Below are 17,014 nucleotides of genomic sequence, written 5' to 3' on the forward strand. Positions count from 1 at the left end.
GTCACAACACAGAGGAAGAAGAAAAAGACCGGAAGTGACATTTTTTGCTCCTGCTGGCGATCTGGCGATAGCTAACGCTACGTCGGTGTCATCATCGGCTCGTTTGGGTTTGACAACAGCCTTATATTGGGTGTAGCCACGAATCGCTAATTTCACCGGGGTCTCTGGAGAGGTATGTACATGCTTTCTAGTATGTATACACAAAAGATTTGTGGGTCAGTTGTCGTTGGTAATAGGACTGTTCGCGCTAGCTGCTAGGTAGCTAAACATAGCTGTGGCCTAAGTTAGCCGGCTCGCTGGCTAACACACCGACAGGACTAACAGCTGAAGCTAGCTGCTGGGGCAGAGCTGTCATCCAGCTATACTAGCCAGCTTCAGCTCGCTAGCTAACTTACTTAACCTGACTGACGTTAACTTATACATTTGGAGAGTTTGGTTTCAGTGATTAAAAAAATGTCAACCACCTAAAGTGACGTTTTCTGTCCTTGGAAGTTGGTGTTCACTCTTTGTTTAGTAGCAAACTAACTAGCCAGTCCGATACCAATGTCGACCGACTCGTCTTAGTTAGCCGATGAGCTAACGTTAGCTAGCTTGCGAACTAGCGGATCAACGTCAGCTAACATAGCCAACTAGGTAGCGTTAAGGAACTATTGTGCTACTAGGAAGTGACGACTGACACCTTATAACACAGTTAACCTACTTCAACAGTAACGTTAACTTATTCTAGCATTATATTATAAGCTAGCTACATGGTAGTGGGAGTAGCTACAGGATAGTGGTACAGGCTGCATTGAAGTTGCATTGGGTCTATCCAGTTACCACTGCACCTCTACCATTAGCAGTAGACTTTTCTGTAGGTGATGTTGTTTAAGCTCGAGGTTGTGCTGTTATACTGAGTGTGATATTGCTTTTATACAACAGTTCTATAAACAAAAATATTAATCAAGTAATGGCAATGTGAGACAACAGATTATGATTTTTGTCTTTTATTCTTCTCCGCCAAAACAGTTCCCTCAGAATTCCACTGAATTCCATAAACTGTTTACACCTATGTATCACTCTGCTTTACACCTGCAAAGCGGAGTGATGTATATAGTAAAACGTCCCAGTACTGTTGTACTGTAGTAATATCAGCACTCATGTATTACCTCCTGTCAAATTAGTTGACTGGAAACAACTTGTTGTACAACAGAATATTTCTCACCTTGAATGTAGGAGGCAATCATATTGATTCATCATGTCACTGTTCAATTGAGATAGCTGCCTGGTTTTGGTATAAATGTGTGGAGTGAAATATCTTCCTGTTGTGTGTCCTCCACATCCTTAGATGAACAACAACGGGAATAAGAGAGCTCCGACCACGGCCACTCAGCGACTGAAGCAGGATTACCTCAGGATAAAAAAAGACCCTGTGCCTTACATCTGTGCAGAACCTCTCCCCTCCAACATCCTAGAATGGTAAGGTCTCCATTCTTGCAAGGCCTAAAGCTAGAAATCGCTACCAAGGCAAATACAGGTTACATTGGATGTTTTATATAATCAACAGAGTTAGCCCAACCACCAGATCTGAGATTTTGTCACTAGGTCACCTTTAATGAATGGACTCTCAAGCAAATGGATTGGGTTTGCATCATTACACAAACCGCAAATTTGATGAATCCAAGAATTCTATTGTCTCTTATAGGCACATTTGAAAATCAAATGTGAGCATACATTTGTGCTAGACTCGTGGATTCCCAACAAAACTACCTTAGTTGTCTGGTTTGTATGTTGAATGTATTCCATAGGTTGTGCTAGGAAAAATTATTGCTGGCCAGTGTGTCTAGGGAGAATTTTGTTGTCAGACTAACAGGAAAAATATGCTCATATAATCTATGCCTGTATTGATAAATATATAGCCATCTTAACACAGTTGAAATGATTGTACAGATTAGGGATAAACAGAAGCTCAATCAACTTCCACTGCTATTTGTTGATTGCCTTTTACACAGCATTTCATCTTTACACTGCACAGGAGAATCTTTGGCAAACCGTGCAACTCTTGTGACAGAAAACACGTATTCTGTGGATAGTGGAAACATTAGTTCATTCTAAGCCAAGGTTACATTTTTACTGTGGTTATTGTTGTTTTCTGTGGAAGATGCCCACTCACGGCAACTTTTTCATCCCCCAATTACAGTGACTACTAGAAAATGAATTTTTATTTATTTATTTAGAATATAAAGTAACTTCCAAACAATGGTTGTTTATCTGTCAAAGTGGCTAGTAGAGGGCACTTACCTACCAGTCACAGACAAAATCTACCATCATTCAGCTGGTGGCCGGAGCCAAGTTTCTACCCAGCTTCCTGCTATGATGTCTGTCTTACTAGCTAAACTTCATCCCTTTTTTGACAAGCAGCTGTTAACTTATGTTTAGCAGCAAGTAACCCCTGTTTGTTGTTCTTTATTAGCCAACTAAAGCTGAAATAGCTTTGATTTTCTTTACCAAAGCAAGGAATTTAACTTAACATGCCCATCAACGTTGAAATATATTTATAAGAGATCACAATGTACTTTTGTCAGGAGACTTTTTCTTTCAGGTCTGAATACTTGACATGATTTCTGTTTATTTGTGCTGTTGCAGCATGCATCTCATCTGTCCCACTTCAACACATAGCTAAGTCTGTGTCTTACTTCATCACTCTCATCACTGTTGTTCCCTAATGCTGTGCAGTGTGATTAAATAATTTTTCAGGGATGATTGTTTGGCCATGTTTAGCTGTTTTAAAACACAACAAGCACAGATCCTGTACAGGCCCATGGCGCGTGTGTTCAGTTCAATTCAATGCGATGCTAGCTGCTCACGCTAGTGGAAGCATCGCATTCAATGTGATGCTTAGGTAGCGCAACACGGTTATCTGTTAAATTACCTTGTACAAGATAATAACATAACCTACTGGTAAAGTTTGTAGGGCACTACAAATGACATGGATGTTCATAAATTGACAGCAGAGAGTGGGACTCACTGTGTGGGAGTCAGTGTGGCATTTAGCCTATAGGCGAGAGGCCGTCTCACGAAGTGTTGGTGACTGACTAACTGACTGACTGCCTCCTTGCCTGACCTGAATATGCCTCTTGATGCCCTCGGGAAAAATAAAGTCATAGAAAATCAATATATTATGTGATCTCTTTATTTGTTGTGCAAAAAAATCTGTTTCCTGATTGAAATCAATGAATGTTTTTCTTTGGTACATTGTGATCTCTTATAAATATATTTTAACGTTGAGGGGCATGTTAAGTTAAATTCCTTGCTTTGGTAAAGAAAATCAAAGCTATTTCAGCTTTAGTTGGCTAATAAAGAACAACAAACGGGTTACTTGCTTTGATTGCTCTGCAGCCTAGATTATCTGTCTCACCAGATCTGTGCCTATAAATTAATATATAGCTTAAAGTAGCCTTATTATTGTGCCAGAAGTTCAGTGTTTCGATTGAAACCACTGACTGAAATGACAAAATGTGACATGACCACCAGGCCTTCTCAAAGCGCCAAGCTTGTTGCAGCTTATCATGAATTACGTGCTTGTTATTTCAGACATGGAGAATTTTACCAGTAAAAAAAGCCTTCTCTAGCTAACAGAAACCTTTTTTGTCTTCTCTAGGCACTATGTTGTTAGAGGTCCTGAGAAAACTCCATATGAAGGTAAAACTTACTGAATGCCACACACATTATCTTCAAGTAGCTTGTGTTCATGTGACTATTTAGACAACTTGCTTAACGCAGACCTCTGCATTTTCTCGGGAAATGTTACAGCCTACACATGAGGGTTTTGAAATTCTGAACGGGGCATTTAGGGAAACAAGTTGAAACTGATGAGTGAGCCTCTGCTGACTCATGTCTCCCCTAGGATTACACTGATTGATACAGCTTATTCTGTATTTTCACCTCCTTGATGTAATGTGTCATCATAAACTAATCGGTTTTCCACAGGAGGATATTACCACGGAAAACTCATATTCCCACGGGAATTCCCTTTTAAACCACCCAGTATCTACATGATAACACCAAACGGGAGATTCAAGTGTAATACTCGGTAAGAACATGGTGGTTATTGTTGCCTCACTGATGTTAAATTCAGCCAGTATGTGACTACTGCTGTGAGTTCAGGATCTGTACTGCTTGATAAGATTTTGTTTTAAATTACTTTGGTTATTGTCTTGGAATTTGAAAGCTGTACCACTTTGCTCTTTTAACTTAACTCCTGCAGTAGACTGTGCTTAGAGTCAAGTCTAACTAAGTCTGTCTGTTCCACCGCAGGTTATGTCTGTCCATTACAGACTTCCATCCAGACACATGGAACCCCGCATGGTCTGTATCCACTATCCTCACAGGCCTGCTCAGCTTCATGGTGGAGAAAGGTCCCACCCTGGGCAGCATCGAGACCTCTGACTACACAGTGAGTACAAGCAACAAATGATCATTTATGCAGCACAGTTGGACAAACAGCTTTTGTTGTCTCTAATATTTGGTGCGCATTTTATTTCTTTTCCAGAAAAGACAGCTGTCAGCCCAAAGCTTGGCCTTCAACCTCAAGGACAAAGTGTTCTGTGAGCTGTTTCCTGATGTAGTCGATGTAAGTGTGAGGTGATCTCTAACTTGCCACATTCTCCACTCCTTTTTCTCTTTGTTGGTTTAATTTCTCCCCATCTTTCTCCATCTATCCACCAGGAGATGAAGCAGAAACAGAAGGCGCAGGAGGAGTTGAGCGCCCGCACTCAGCCCCTCCCCCTCCCTGATGTGGTGCCCGACGGCGACCCTCAACACGCTCACTACGGCCTCCCTGCCCTCAATGGAGGGCCCGTCCCCCTGGGGGGCGCCAACCCTGCCCCTGGCCTGCAGCAGGCCAATCGCAACCATGGACTGCTAGGTGGGGCTCTAGCCAACCTGTTTGTGATTGTAGGCTTCGCAGCATTTGCCTACACGGTCAAGTACGTGCTGAGGAGCATAGCCCAGGAGTGAGAGAAGCTTGTGTTTTTAAGCAAGTGCTCCCTAGCAGGTGAGCCAGCTAGTGGACTACACATTCTACAAACACACTGCGTGGGGAGGGAGGTTCAGTCCCTGTTTAAACCCCTCCACCACCACCACCACTACTACCACCATGGACTTTGGAAGACGGAAATTCAAAGCCAACCCACCCAGGAAGGATTGAGGGGATGAGGTGGGGGAGTGGAAGGGAGTGGCAGTAGGGCCGGGGGATTGGAGGGGCTTATAAAAACGGTTGTGATCCACTCTGTGCTTCAGTGGTTTATGTCAGTAGTAGGACACGCTTGGCTCATGGGTTGCAGAAGAGCATAGAATTGGGAGTGTATGAATAGGTCATTGCTCATTGGTACAGCCTTGCTGGCTTGTCAAAAATTTGAAAACATTCAGTTGTTACAAGAGAAAAATTTGAGATGCTGTGGTGTGGGGTTCTGTATGCATCATTCTATTCTGTGGCACCATCTTGAACGTTATTGATAAATCATGTTTGATTAAAATTCTAGTTAGGAAAATGTCAAAGTATGGGACATTTGTCTCAGAAAATCAGAGTTCAGGAGGCAAAGGCCAGCTACAGTATAATAAGGTGACAGAAAGCAAAAAGCAGCAAAGAAAGGGGCCATGGATTGCACAGCTGAGCCTGCAGTCTGTAAAGATGACTTTGTACCATTGATGGGATATCTAACGGGTAACAATTGGAGATGTTGTCGAACATTTCCATAGGCATATGACAGATGTTTGACATACTTTTTCCAGGAGGAAATGAATGCGATGTTTACAGGTCATTGAACATAACGTTTCCACTGTGTCACAAACACACTTCCCACATTTCTGTTAGCACATTGTCAGCAGCCTATCATACAAGAGAACAATTCCTGGCGTAAAGTTTTCAAGTCAAAGAGAAGGGGAGTGGCAGAAAGATCAGTTCTATGGTTAACTTATTTTAATGAGTTCTACCTGGAGTGAGTTCCGCGTCAGTTTGCCAAGAGTGTCTTGGCATCAGGATCCTGTTCTCCCTTCATGCGTTTCCATGGAACTGGAGTAGTCACAGGGAGTCTAGGCACTGTTGTTATGTCTTACAACCTAATCTTGCAGATATGGTTTGTGTTCTTCATGGGAAATGTAATACAATTATTTGAAGAGAGACCCACCATAACACCTGAGGTCTTATATCCAAGATGTCACATTTTATATTTTACTTAGTAAAGTCTTTCCATGCTGTGCTTCATTAATGCTCAGTGGCTGTACCTGAAGAACCAGTTTCTTTAGCTTTGGGTTTCATTTCTGCGTAATTCAGTCAGGTCGCCAACAATCATTCATCATAGATTTGGACCTAGGCAATAAAACTGGAAATGACTTCCTCAGAATGTGTTGCACCTGAGACAAACTGCAGCACTGAAGTAATTGTAGGTGTGCTGTGAAAGCAAAATATTCCCATTCAGATCACATACAGTGTGTGTTGAAGCAGTTTCATATGTTGTACAGGTGAATTTAGTGTGTAAAGAATTCTAGTCATATACTTAACGCTGCGTTCTGCACCGCATTCTTACTCCGCTACAAGGTCAAAGACTGTGATGTGAGTTAACTCTCACAGATGGCCTCTCCCCTCAACCCATGAGCCAAGCAGTGAACCCAGTTTCTGCATAGAAGTAATTAGAGACCAATACCTTTTAAATTGGCTTAGCCGACCAGTATAGCACCGCTCTATATAGGTCCAAATAAGGAGACACATGAAGAGAACCAACATTATGTTCTGTATATTATTTTCTTTTTGATAATTTTTCTTTGTGTTTTGTTTTCTTTATTTATAATTGTAGCCTTGGCTAGTCTGTTGTTGTCCAAGGAAATGACTAGTGTTTGCTAAGCAGGGCAATGACAGTAATGCAGGCAAAACACAAAGACAGGCTAGGGCCCGGGCTCACATAATTGCTCATAATTTACTGTTGTCCATTGCATTTAGTAAAGATGGTTCTATTATGTATCTATTGTTTCAACAGAAAACTGGGCTAAAAGCAGAAAACTTGCCTTTCTATTGCTCTTTTCTGGGCACCATCACATAAATAAGAAAAACTGTAGATGATGGGAGTGCGTTTGTGTGATTATACAGCAAATGCCCAAATTTCCATGCTTCAATTATCTTGTGTGATATTGTATGTTTTCATAGTAAATGCGAATAAATTACCCTGCCTGGCAGGGCATTTTAGAAAACGTTTTCCTTAAATCAGATTGTGTGAAATATAATACTTTGTGTCCTTAAACATTTATTGAGTCCTTCACAAGCAAGGAAAAGACTTGATTTTATTATATTGTAAAATGTCAGGTTGGAATTTGATGTTTGACATTGGCTGGATAACAACACAGGCATTGGCATGTCTGTGGAAGTATTTGCATCACGAGCAGAGTTCCATAGAATCTGGTTTACCTGGGCATGTCTGTGCTGGTCTGCCCTGGGAATTAAAAAGAACAAATCATTTCTTTCATCCGCCGCTGTTTTAAGTCCCTTTCAATCGGGCTTCAGGTCTAAATTACAGGTAATTGTGACCTAAATTACAGGTCACAATTCCTGCTACCACTTTAGTTGTAAATTATATTGTTTCTGGATTAGATAACAGAAAATATTGCGCTGCAATCTTTGTTGATTTATCAAAAGCCTTTGACAGTTGATCATGTTTTACAATTGCACAAACTCTCTGCCTTAGGTTTTGACTCAACTGCTTTTAATTGGTTTCATAACTACCTCCTAGACAGATCACAATTAACAAAGATAAATGGTATTTTTTCGGAGAAATCAGCTATAACTATTGGTGTTCCACAGGGTTCCATCTTGGGTCCTGTTCTCTTTACCATCTACTGTATATTAACGACATCATTTTATCCCTATCTGATTGCTATGCTCAACTTTATGCAGATGATACAATTATCTACTGCATAGAGGATTCGGTGCAACATGCGGTGTCAAAACTGCAATCATCCTTCGATGTCATGCAAACGTCTCTAATAAATCATAGACTAGTTTTAAATCCACAGAAAACAAAGTGGATGCTTTTCTCCTGGGCAAAAAATACTGGTGATAAAGCTTTTTCGCTCTCATCTTCATCTGGTAATATAATCGAGAAAGTTAATGTTTATAAATATCTTGGTATTTGGATCGATGACAAATTATCATTTAAATACCATATTGAAACTCTGGTCATAACCTAAGGCAGAAGGTTGGTTTTTTATATATGAATAAAGTGTTTTTTCCTAGGAGTTGCAGGAAAAGGATAGTTGAGGCAATGATTTTATCAGTCTTGGATTATGGTAACATTGTTTATAGAAATGCTGCTACCTCCACACTCCACTCCCTGGATGTTGTGTATCACTCTGCCCTCCGTTTTATTTCTGGTGACCCTTATTTAACTCATCACTGCACCTTGTACTCTAATGTTGGATTGCCCTCTCTTTCTCAAAGGCGCGATCAACATTTGTTTTTATTTATATTTAAAGCTTTAATTGGTAAACTCCCACTCTATATTTCATCCCTCTTTGAATGGCAGAGAAATAATCACATGACACGCTCCTCGGATTGCCTAATACTTCAAGTTCCTCGTGTAAACTCAGAACTTGGAAAGTGCTTTAAGTTATAGTGCCCCTGCTACCTGGAACAGCCTTCAAAATGTTTTTAAGATAGATACTTTGCCCTCCCTAGGCCATTTTAGATTGCTTGTTGCGCGTCAAGTGGTATTTTAATTAGATTAGATTAGATTAGATTCAACTTTATTGTCATTGCACAGAGTAGGCCTACAAGTACTAAGACAATGAAATGCAGTTTATCATCTAACCAGAAGTGCAAAAGAAGCAATAAAAGTGCAGTGCAATGTAATGTACATATGTATAATATATAAATAGAATAAGTTGTAAGGCTAGTATGAATGTGCTAGGATATATACAGTATGAGCAGTTTTAACAGTATCAACAGAATGTATGAACAGTATGAACAAGATGTATATAATATATATAGTATATGCAGTATGGTGTATATACAGTATCAACAGTATTAACAGAATGAACAGTATGAACAGAGTGGTATGAATACGCTAAGTATATAAATAGAATAAACTGTAAGGGGTAGTATGAGTGTGCTAAGATAAATAACAGTATAAATAACAGATAAAATAAACAGATAAATAACAGTATGAACAGTATAGTATGAGTGTGCTAAGATCAATAACAGTGTGAACAGTATAAACAGTATGGTGTATAGTATGTACAAAATGAACATGTGTATAGTAAGTATGTACTGTATAGTCACTGGAGGAAGGTGTCTGGGTGTTGTTGTGTGTGGGGGGGGTTAGGGTCAGGGGAGGAGTAGGAGGAAATCCCTGACCTGGGCCTTTCACTCCTGCTTTTTCCTCCCCTTTGTACCGGTGGGGTGGGGGGATGGGGAGGTATCCGGGGATGGGGGCTATCACTGTGGTGCAGAGTTCAGTAAGGTGGCAGCTGAGGAGAAGAAGCTGTTCCTGAGCCTGCTGGTCCTGGAACGGAGATTCCTGTAGCGCCTCCCAGACGGGAGGAGGGCACACAGTCTGTGGCCGGGGTGCGAGGTGTCCCTGACGATGCTGCGCGCCCTCCGCAGGCACCGCTTGAGGTGGACAGTCTCGATGGCAGGGAGTGGAGTACTGGTGATGCGTTGGGTAGTTTTTACCACCCTTTGCAGTGCTTTCCGGTCTGAGACAGAGCAGTTGCCATACCAAACTGTGCTGCAGTTGGTAAGGATGCTCTCGATGGTGCAGCGGTAGAAGTTCACCAGGATCTGAGGAGACGTGGATTTTCTTCAGTCTCCTCAGGAAGAAGAGACGCTGGTGTGCCTTCTTGACCAGGGTTGAGGTGTTGAGGGTCCAAGAGAGGTCCTTGGAGATGTGGACACCCAGAAACTTAAAGCTGCTGAATGCAACTGTTTTAATTATTTTTTTAATTTGTAATCTTTTAATTTATTTGACTTTGTATTTTACTTTATTTGTATCTCATTTTATTCATTTTATCATTTTATTTCATTTTATGTATCCTTGTTTTCTTGTTCTTATTCATGTATTTTATCTGTTGTCTTTGCTCTCGGCACCATTGTAAATGAGGATTCGTTCTCAATGGGTTTCCCGAGTATAAATAAAGGTGTGAATTGAATAGATAGGTAAAGTATGTAAATGAGCCTCATTCAGAGAGACAGTGATTCACTTGCAACTGAACAAATTCCTGGTCTGGTCTACTGAGTTCAACAAGCCCTTCAATCTGCTCTCTTCAGTGCAATAAAAGGTTTTCATGGGATTTATCTTGGCAAATGGTCATGGTCTTGGTTTGTAAAAGAAATATCTCATGAGTAGAAGTGTTGATCTAAGATAACTTTTTCATCCAAGATGGAGCAAATGAGATGGTCAAGGGAACCTTGTCAATCCTAGATCCTGTTAAGCCTGGATCAGGCTCAGGAAATGCCGCCAAATATGTTTGAGTTTAATGCAGAAGTAGTAGGGGAGAGCGGGGTAAGTTGTCACGTGGGTAAGTTGTCTCAGTGGCTTTATTTCTGAGCCAAAAGTCCAATTACAAAAATGTTTACTTGCTTAATAAGAGGTCCTAGATCCTGCTAAGCCTTAAACCCGATACCACCACAATAACTAATAAATAAATACACAGTTGAGACAAAGTATTGGAACAACACAACAACAACACATTGGAACAGCAAAAATAAATGTAATTCATTTGAAAAGCAATACTCAAACACACATAAAGCACTTAAAAAAAGGAGTATTCCAAACAAGACACTTGGCTAAAACTAATCTGTAAAAATAAAGACAGAAAATATGGCATACATTCTAAAAAACCTTTTCTTGAATGTATGGTAAGATACTAATGTGCGTATATCGTGTTAACATTAATTCAAGTGTGTGTGTGAGTGTGTGTGTGTGTGTGTGTGTCTGGACTGTAACACTAGTTGGGTGACCCACCTCCAGGGGTGACTCGGCAACAGTTGACTGGTGGGCGGAGCTGTGGATGGCCACGCCTGGGACCTGCTGCCATGACGACGGTATGAGGATCTGCTGGGTGCCAGTGGGCCAGGTCTGCTGAGGTGAAGAACAGACACACATGCTTCAGTACATGCAATAACAAGAACCATGAATATCAACAGAAACATTCTGATTGCTGGAACAGGCCAAACAAATTGAGCCATGCTGAGAAATAAAGACAAAGACCAAAGATGGAGGCAAACCAATGGCCTGGGGCTGGAGCAAAAGACGAGTGTCAGAGAGTCAAGCTGTTGAATTGGGGTTTTAGTGTGCTTGTGTACCCGCAACATCCTTCACTGAAACCAAGGAAGGACAGGACAAGAGCGAGAAGCTGCAAGCAAAGCGCAGACCAAGTCAGCGACACTGCTTAAGCAAACTGTAAGGAATACCAAGAAGGATCATGATGACGTGAGGCCAAAAAAGCAGTTAATTAATTTTAGATTTTCCAATTAATAAGCATCAACCAACCATGCTACGTCTTGAGTCAAAACATCTGGGTACCCCAACATAGTGAGAAGACAGAAGACAAGTGTGAGAGTGAGGGAGGAAAATGTATAAGTGAGGCATTAAGAAAAAAAAAAGACTGGAGGACAAAGACTGTGGTATGGCACAGAAGGAGAGGAAAACTGTCAAACAGAAGAGGAAGAGGAAGGGGAGAAGGAGTAGGGAGTAGGACGAGTTAATTAGTTGTTTGAGAAGATAGTGAGTTCTTATCAAACAAGGAAAAAATGTTCTTTAATTACATTTTAAAACGTCAGATTGCATTTTGATGTTCACATTGACTGGATAACAAAGCACTTCCACAAAAGTGCAGAGTTCCACAGAATCCTGTTTACCTGGTGAGCATAACATGACGTGACACGCCTACAGAACTGGCTTTTAAGAGGTCACAGCCAGAGGAACGACACACAGAACAAACTGTACTCTCTCACTCATCTACATAACCTTCAGTAGTAAAGTAGCTGGATCTGTCAATCCTAAAGTAAGTATTTTTTTTTTAATTGTTACATGTTACTTTATATTGTAATATATTGTGGTGTGTTTTTTAGATTTTTTGTAATTGTGTGGCCTATTATCAGAAAATACTGTTGTATTTTTCAGTACTATTACGGCTCAAATTATTTTTCCGATCAAGCTTAATGGTCTTGAAGAAATCAAAATTTTCTCTTATACCCTTGTGTGGTGTGATCTGTAATGTTCACACAACTTTTTTGTAGTTTTTTCATGTCTGTCTGCTAAAGTAGAAATCTGTAGACTCCCGCCCACTGTCTTCACTTACTAATAATTTTATTGAATGACACAACGTCTTGGTCAAGTGACCTTTGTCAGGTATCTGAATAAACAATACAATGGGGCCTGTATATATAGGGGGTATAGTGAGGTAAAAGTCCATCCAGGTGGCAAGGTTTGGCAGTCAAAAGATTAATCAACAATCAGAAATCAGAAACATCCATAAATCTATACATAGCATCCAATATCAAGGCTCCAAAAAATATATATAATATAGGAGTAAAGACCACAAAACTGTAGGTTATACAAAAATAGAATAAATCGCAACTAAATCACACCTAGAAATGTAGCTCCAGCCATTGTAGTCTCTGTAATGGCAATAAGTTGTCTTACCACTTCTCTAATGGCAATCGTACATAGGAGTAAGATGTCTGTCTGCTCTATGACAATTTGGTACCATATCCTTGTGTGTCCTTTTTCCTTTATTCACGCGAGTTGTTTTTGTCATATTCTGCTCTACAGATCATCATATTGCCGGTCTCTGTCTGGTTCAGCTTGAGATCCATCCACCTCCAAACTCTTTACCATCAAGGTGAAGATACATCCAGCTTCCAGCAGCTCCAGCAGTCGCTTCTTGACCCTCTTCATCACTCACATCACCATGGTTGTAAATGAGGAGCAGGAGTGCACTGTGTGTTTCCAGGCATACTCGCGCCATCACCGGATCCCAAGGGTGCTGCACTGCAGCCACACCTTCTGCACTCCCTGCCTTGACCTCATGTCCTCGCAGCACAGCAGCATCCGCACCATCTCCTGCCCGCTGTGCCGCTGGATTACCTGCAGTCGAGTCAGCCTCACCTTGTCCGGGACCCTGTGGGTCAACACAGAGATCTGGGACCAGATCTCCCACGACAAGCAGCATGGGGAGGAGGAGGACACGATGGAGGAGTGGATTCATAATCACACAGAGAAGCCACCGTTGTAAGTAAATCTCTCAAAGAGTCTTTCTGTTTTATTATAACTAACTTGTGAGTTTTGTACCGCAGCCTGCTGTGGGCTGTAGTGTGATTTCACCTTTGTACCTAGTAATTCTTTTATGTGTGCTATATTTCTAAACAACCCCCCCCCCCCCCCCCCTCTCTCTCTTTCTCTCTCTCTCTCTCTCTCTCTCTCTTGCACTTTAGGTCTGCTTCAAGGCATTCTGGTTTTAAGTCCAAACTCCAGAAGTGCCTGAAAACCCTCAGCTGTGTGATGCTGCAAGCAGACTAGATGGAGGATTTCTGACTTTTTTTGACACAAGCAATGACAGTGGAAGCTCTCTTTCTCATCATGTTGGACTTGATAGACATGCTGAATGTGAAGTGCGTCAACTAGGCAAGAATGAATTTAATTTCTTGCATTGTTGTCTTGATCTTGCATGACCATTGTTTAATGTAATGCACTGACTTCCCTGCTGAACCTCTGATGTGTTCACCGTTATGTGCATCTTGTAAGGAAAGTAGGCTAATTCGTTTTATTCATACAGTGTTCTCAGAGAGAACGCACAGTGAACTAAAGGCAAGTGCAATAGCAGGATGAAAGACGACCCACGACCAAGGAGGAGAATCCAAATGTAAATGGCAGTTGTAATGTGATTGTACATTTGGATTTAGGGAGTGTCAGAGTGAGGGGCAGATGTGATAAAAGTGAACTCATATCTGCACAGTTAAATGAAGCAAATTGACAGACTGTTTCTGTCTCTGTAACTGATTACTGCTATAGGTTTAAGCTCTAAAATGTGAATTCATCTGGGTGGGTCCGAACTCAGAAATGATAATGGAAAACCACCTGAAATTATTAATTCTAATGGGGTATAATAATAAGTGTCAGGCTCATTCAGGATGACGAATGTGTGATTTAATGTGTGATAGTGATGACAATTGTTGACCTTCTGCATCTTCCAGGCGTTTTGAATTCCTTTTGTGTTGAATTCCTAACTGTATTTAAAGGTTTATATTGACTATAAGTCAACAACTTTGGATCTGTGATAACTTATTTATAGTCTCCATTTGTATGAAAAACGCTATAAAATAATGCTTGTACCACAATGAGAATAAGCTCAAAATACTAGTGAATAGAACAAAGAATAATAGAATAGAATAGAAGTCGATTTTAAATGTTCTCTAAAGTTGATTTCGATACGCAGGTTTTGAGTGAAGTTCAGAGTTGTGCTGCTGGTTTAAAAGCATGTTATTCTATGATATAAGGCCTGTGAAGTCTATTATTCTGTACATTATATATGATAAATTATTCTAATTTATTCATTATGTATACAAGTTTTTATTTTTATTTTTATTTTTGCCCACCTTTGACATATTTGTAAGTAACTGCGGTCCGATCAGATCGGCGACATGGAAAAGTGTCTTTTTGTAGCAAACTTCTCATCCTCAAAAGTAAACTGTATGTATTTGCAACTTAAAAAAATAAGTGACATTGCATGATCTCATCTAACCTGCTAAGTTGCTGTGCCTAATTTATGCAATTCAATTATTTACTTATGCTAGTTGGTGCGCACATGAGGATGCTGTAGCCTGCACACTGACAAATGCTTCCAACAAACACCATGTGTGAACAACTCCCAGTTCTCCTTCACTGTTATTAGAGGGCATGAACATTAAGAACAATGTATTTGTGTGCATGCAGTGATGGGCAGAAGTTTCATTAAATGTTTTCAAAATATGCATTTACTTTTGAGTGTATTGTCATTTGTATTTGGCTGCAGACAAACATTAAGATGTAATTTGTATCGAGATACTTTTGGAGGAAGTGTTTTTGTATTTCAATACTAGTTACAGTAGGCTACTTTCTAGAATGGATTAGATTTCTACACTTTATTACACTTTATTGTGGCAGTCTCATGTATCATGACCCCTGCTGATGGATGCAGCACAGACACCCTGAGGATCTGTACACCCGCCTGTAGGGTTAAAAAAGACTAGGCAACAAAAGAGGCTGAGTCACGTTGTAAAATACCAGAGACGCACCTGTGATTATAATGAGGAAGGAAAGTCACAACTCATAAGCCTGCTCATGTGTCACAACTACATTGTTTAGTTATTTTCCAAAAACTATATGACTATGCCATGTGGAAAAATACACGGAAGTATAGCCTAATTATTTCAGTAAAACAGGATAATAGCTGAAATTGAGTCATGTTGCACAAAAAGCTTAGGCTTAGTACTGCATTCAATAATATTCTCACACTAAGTTGACACTGGCAGTAAGTAAGGAGTCGGCAACCTGCTTGATCTGCAACAAACAATGTGCTGAACTTGCCAACACAAACAATGTGGGTCAGAATGAGACAGAGTTGATTAACTAGTCAGTCCAAGCATCCTACCAGTCCAGTAGCCCCACACCTCTTTAACGAGCTATTAGCTTGTTGGCCTATTTATTTAGCCTAGTGAAACATTTTACAAATTATTTTACAAATATGCAAATTGTGGAGCAGCTATCCAATCAATCATCATGTGCTATAATAATGACACGATGACAGCACTTGCCTTTTGTGCCAGTGCATCATTACTCATGTCTTAGTGTTTAATGTTCACATTACTGTTTGAAGTTCTATTGTTGCAAATACTGAAACTTTCAAAATGCCGTGCCCCGGCTACTGATAAAGGCCCGCCTCACATCTCTTTAAGATCTACTCACTGGTTGTCATTGTTCAGATTGGGCGAGAAGAAAATTATGTATTCAACTTGGAAAATGGAAATAGGCTGCTATTTAAATAAGTAATAATAACAATAATAATCATCATCATCATCATCATCATCATCATAATTGTAATTAAGTATAAATGGTATTCTGTCCAATTAAGCAGAAATGCCCTAAAAAAAACCCCACCTCTTTTTCAAATGGGATTGTTGGAGTGTATGTGGTTCCACATTGCAGATTGGAGCCACGGGCACTCTGTGGTATTTGAAGTTAATACATTGGATAGTGAATGGGGTAAATTCCTACAATTTCAGCAATGTGGTGCTAGCTTGGGTAACTCATAGCATATTTCCACTAGCAGTTTTGCACTTTATTCACCACTTAATAAGATAAACCAGTCCAATCTGTTTCAGTGTTTACCAACAGTGATGTGTATGGTTCAGTGTAACTGAAAATGCATTGGTTAGGGAGGTTTGATCTCTGTTGTAATTTATAACGCACCACAAGGCCCCCAGATATGGACCATTGTTAAAACAAATGAAAGCCTTCCCATCTGGGCCTCATGAGCGACATTCGGCTCTCTGTGATCTTCCCTCTCTGTGCCTCGCCAGGTATGCTGGTGGTTAGATACACTCACCGAGCACTTTATTAGGAACACCTGTACACCTGCTTATTCATGCAATTATCCAGTCAGCCAATCATGTGGCAGCAGTGCAATGCATAAGATCATGCAGATACAGGTCAGCAGCTTCAGTTAATGTTCACATCAAACATCAGAATGGGGAAAAAGTGTGATCTCAGTGACTTTGACCGTGGCGTGGTTGTTGGTGCCAGACGGGCTGGTTTGAGTATTTCTGAAACTGCTGATCTCCCGGGATTTTCATGCACAACAGTCTCTAGAGTTTACACAGAATGGTGCGAAAAACAAAAAACTTCCAGTGAGCGGCAGTTCTGCGGACGGAAACGCCTTGTTGATGAGAGAGGTCAGAGGAGAATGGCCAGACTGGTTCTAGCTGAGAGAAAGTCTACAGTAACTC

General features: G+C 40.5%; 2 protein-coding genes across 2 annotated transcripts; both read left to right on the forward strand.

Annotated features, from left to right (window-relative positions):
- Positions 1-56: 56 nt before the first annotated feature.
- ube2j2 (ubiquitin-conjugating enzyme E2, J2 (UBC6 homolog, yeast)) lies at positions 57-7,218 on the forward strand. Its single transcript, XM_071894463.2, has 7 exons — positions 57-172; positions 1,328-1,458; positions 3,641-3,681; positions 3,970-4,072; positions 4,297-4,435; positions 4,532-4,612; positions 4,708-7,218. The coding sequence occupies exons 2-7, from the start codon at positions 1,328-1,330 to the stop codon at positions 4,996-4,998; spliced, it is 786 nt and encodes a 261-aa protein (XP_071750564.1). The 5' UTR covers positions 57-172; the 3' UTR covers positions 4,999-7,218.
- Positions 7,219-11,976: 4,758 nt separating this feature from the next.
- On the forward strand, positions 11,977-15,001 carry LOC139907948 (tripartite motif-containing protein 2-like). Its single transcript, XM_078283692.1, has 3 exons — positions 11,977-12,033; positions 12,804-13,262; positions 13,466-15,001. Exons 2-3 carry the CDS (start codon positions 12,943-12,945, stop codon positions 13,548-13,550), a joined length of 405 nt encoding a protein of 134 aa, XP_078139818.1. The 5' UTR covers positions 11,977-12,033; positions 12,804-12,942; the 3' UTR covers positions 13,551-15,001.
- The last annotated feature ends 2,013 nt before the right edge of the window (positions 15,002-17,014 follow it).

The sequence above is a fragment of the Centroberyx gerrardi genome, chromosome 5 (assembly GCF_048128805.1).
Source record: "Centroberyx gerrardi isolate f3 chromosome 5, fCenGer3.hap1.cur.20231027, whole genome shotgun sequence".
In the NCBI taxonomy this organism is placed as follows: domain Eukaryota; kingdom Metazoa; phylum Chordata; class Actinopteri; order Beryciformes; family Berycidae; genus Centroberyx; species Centroberyx gerrardi.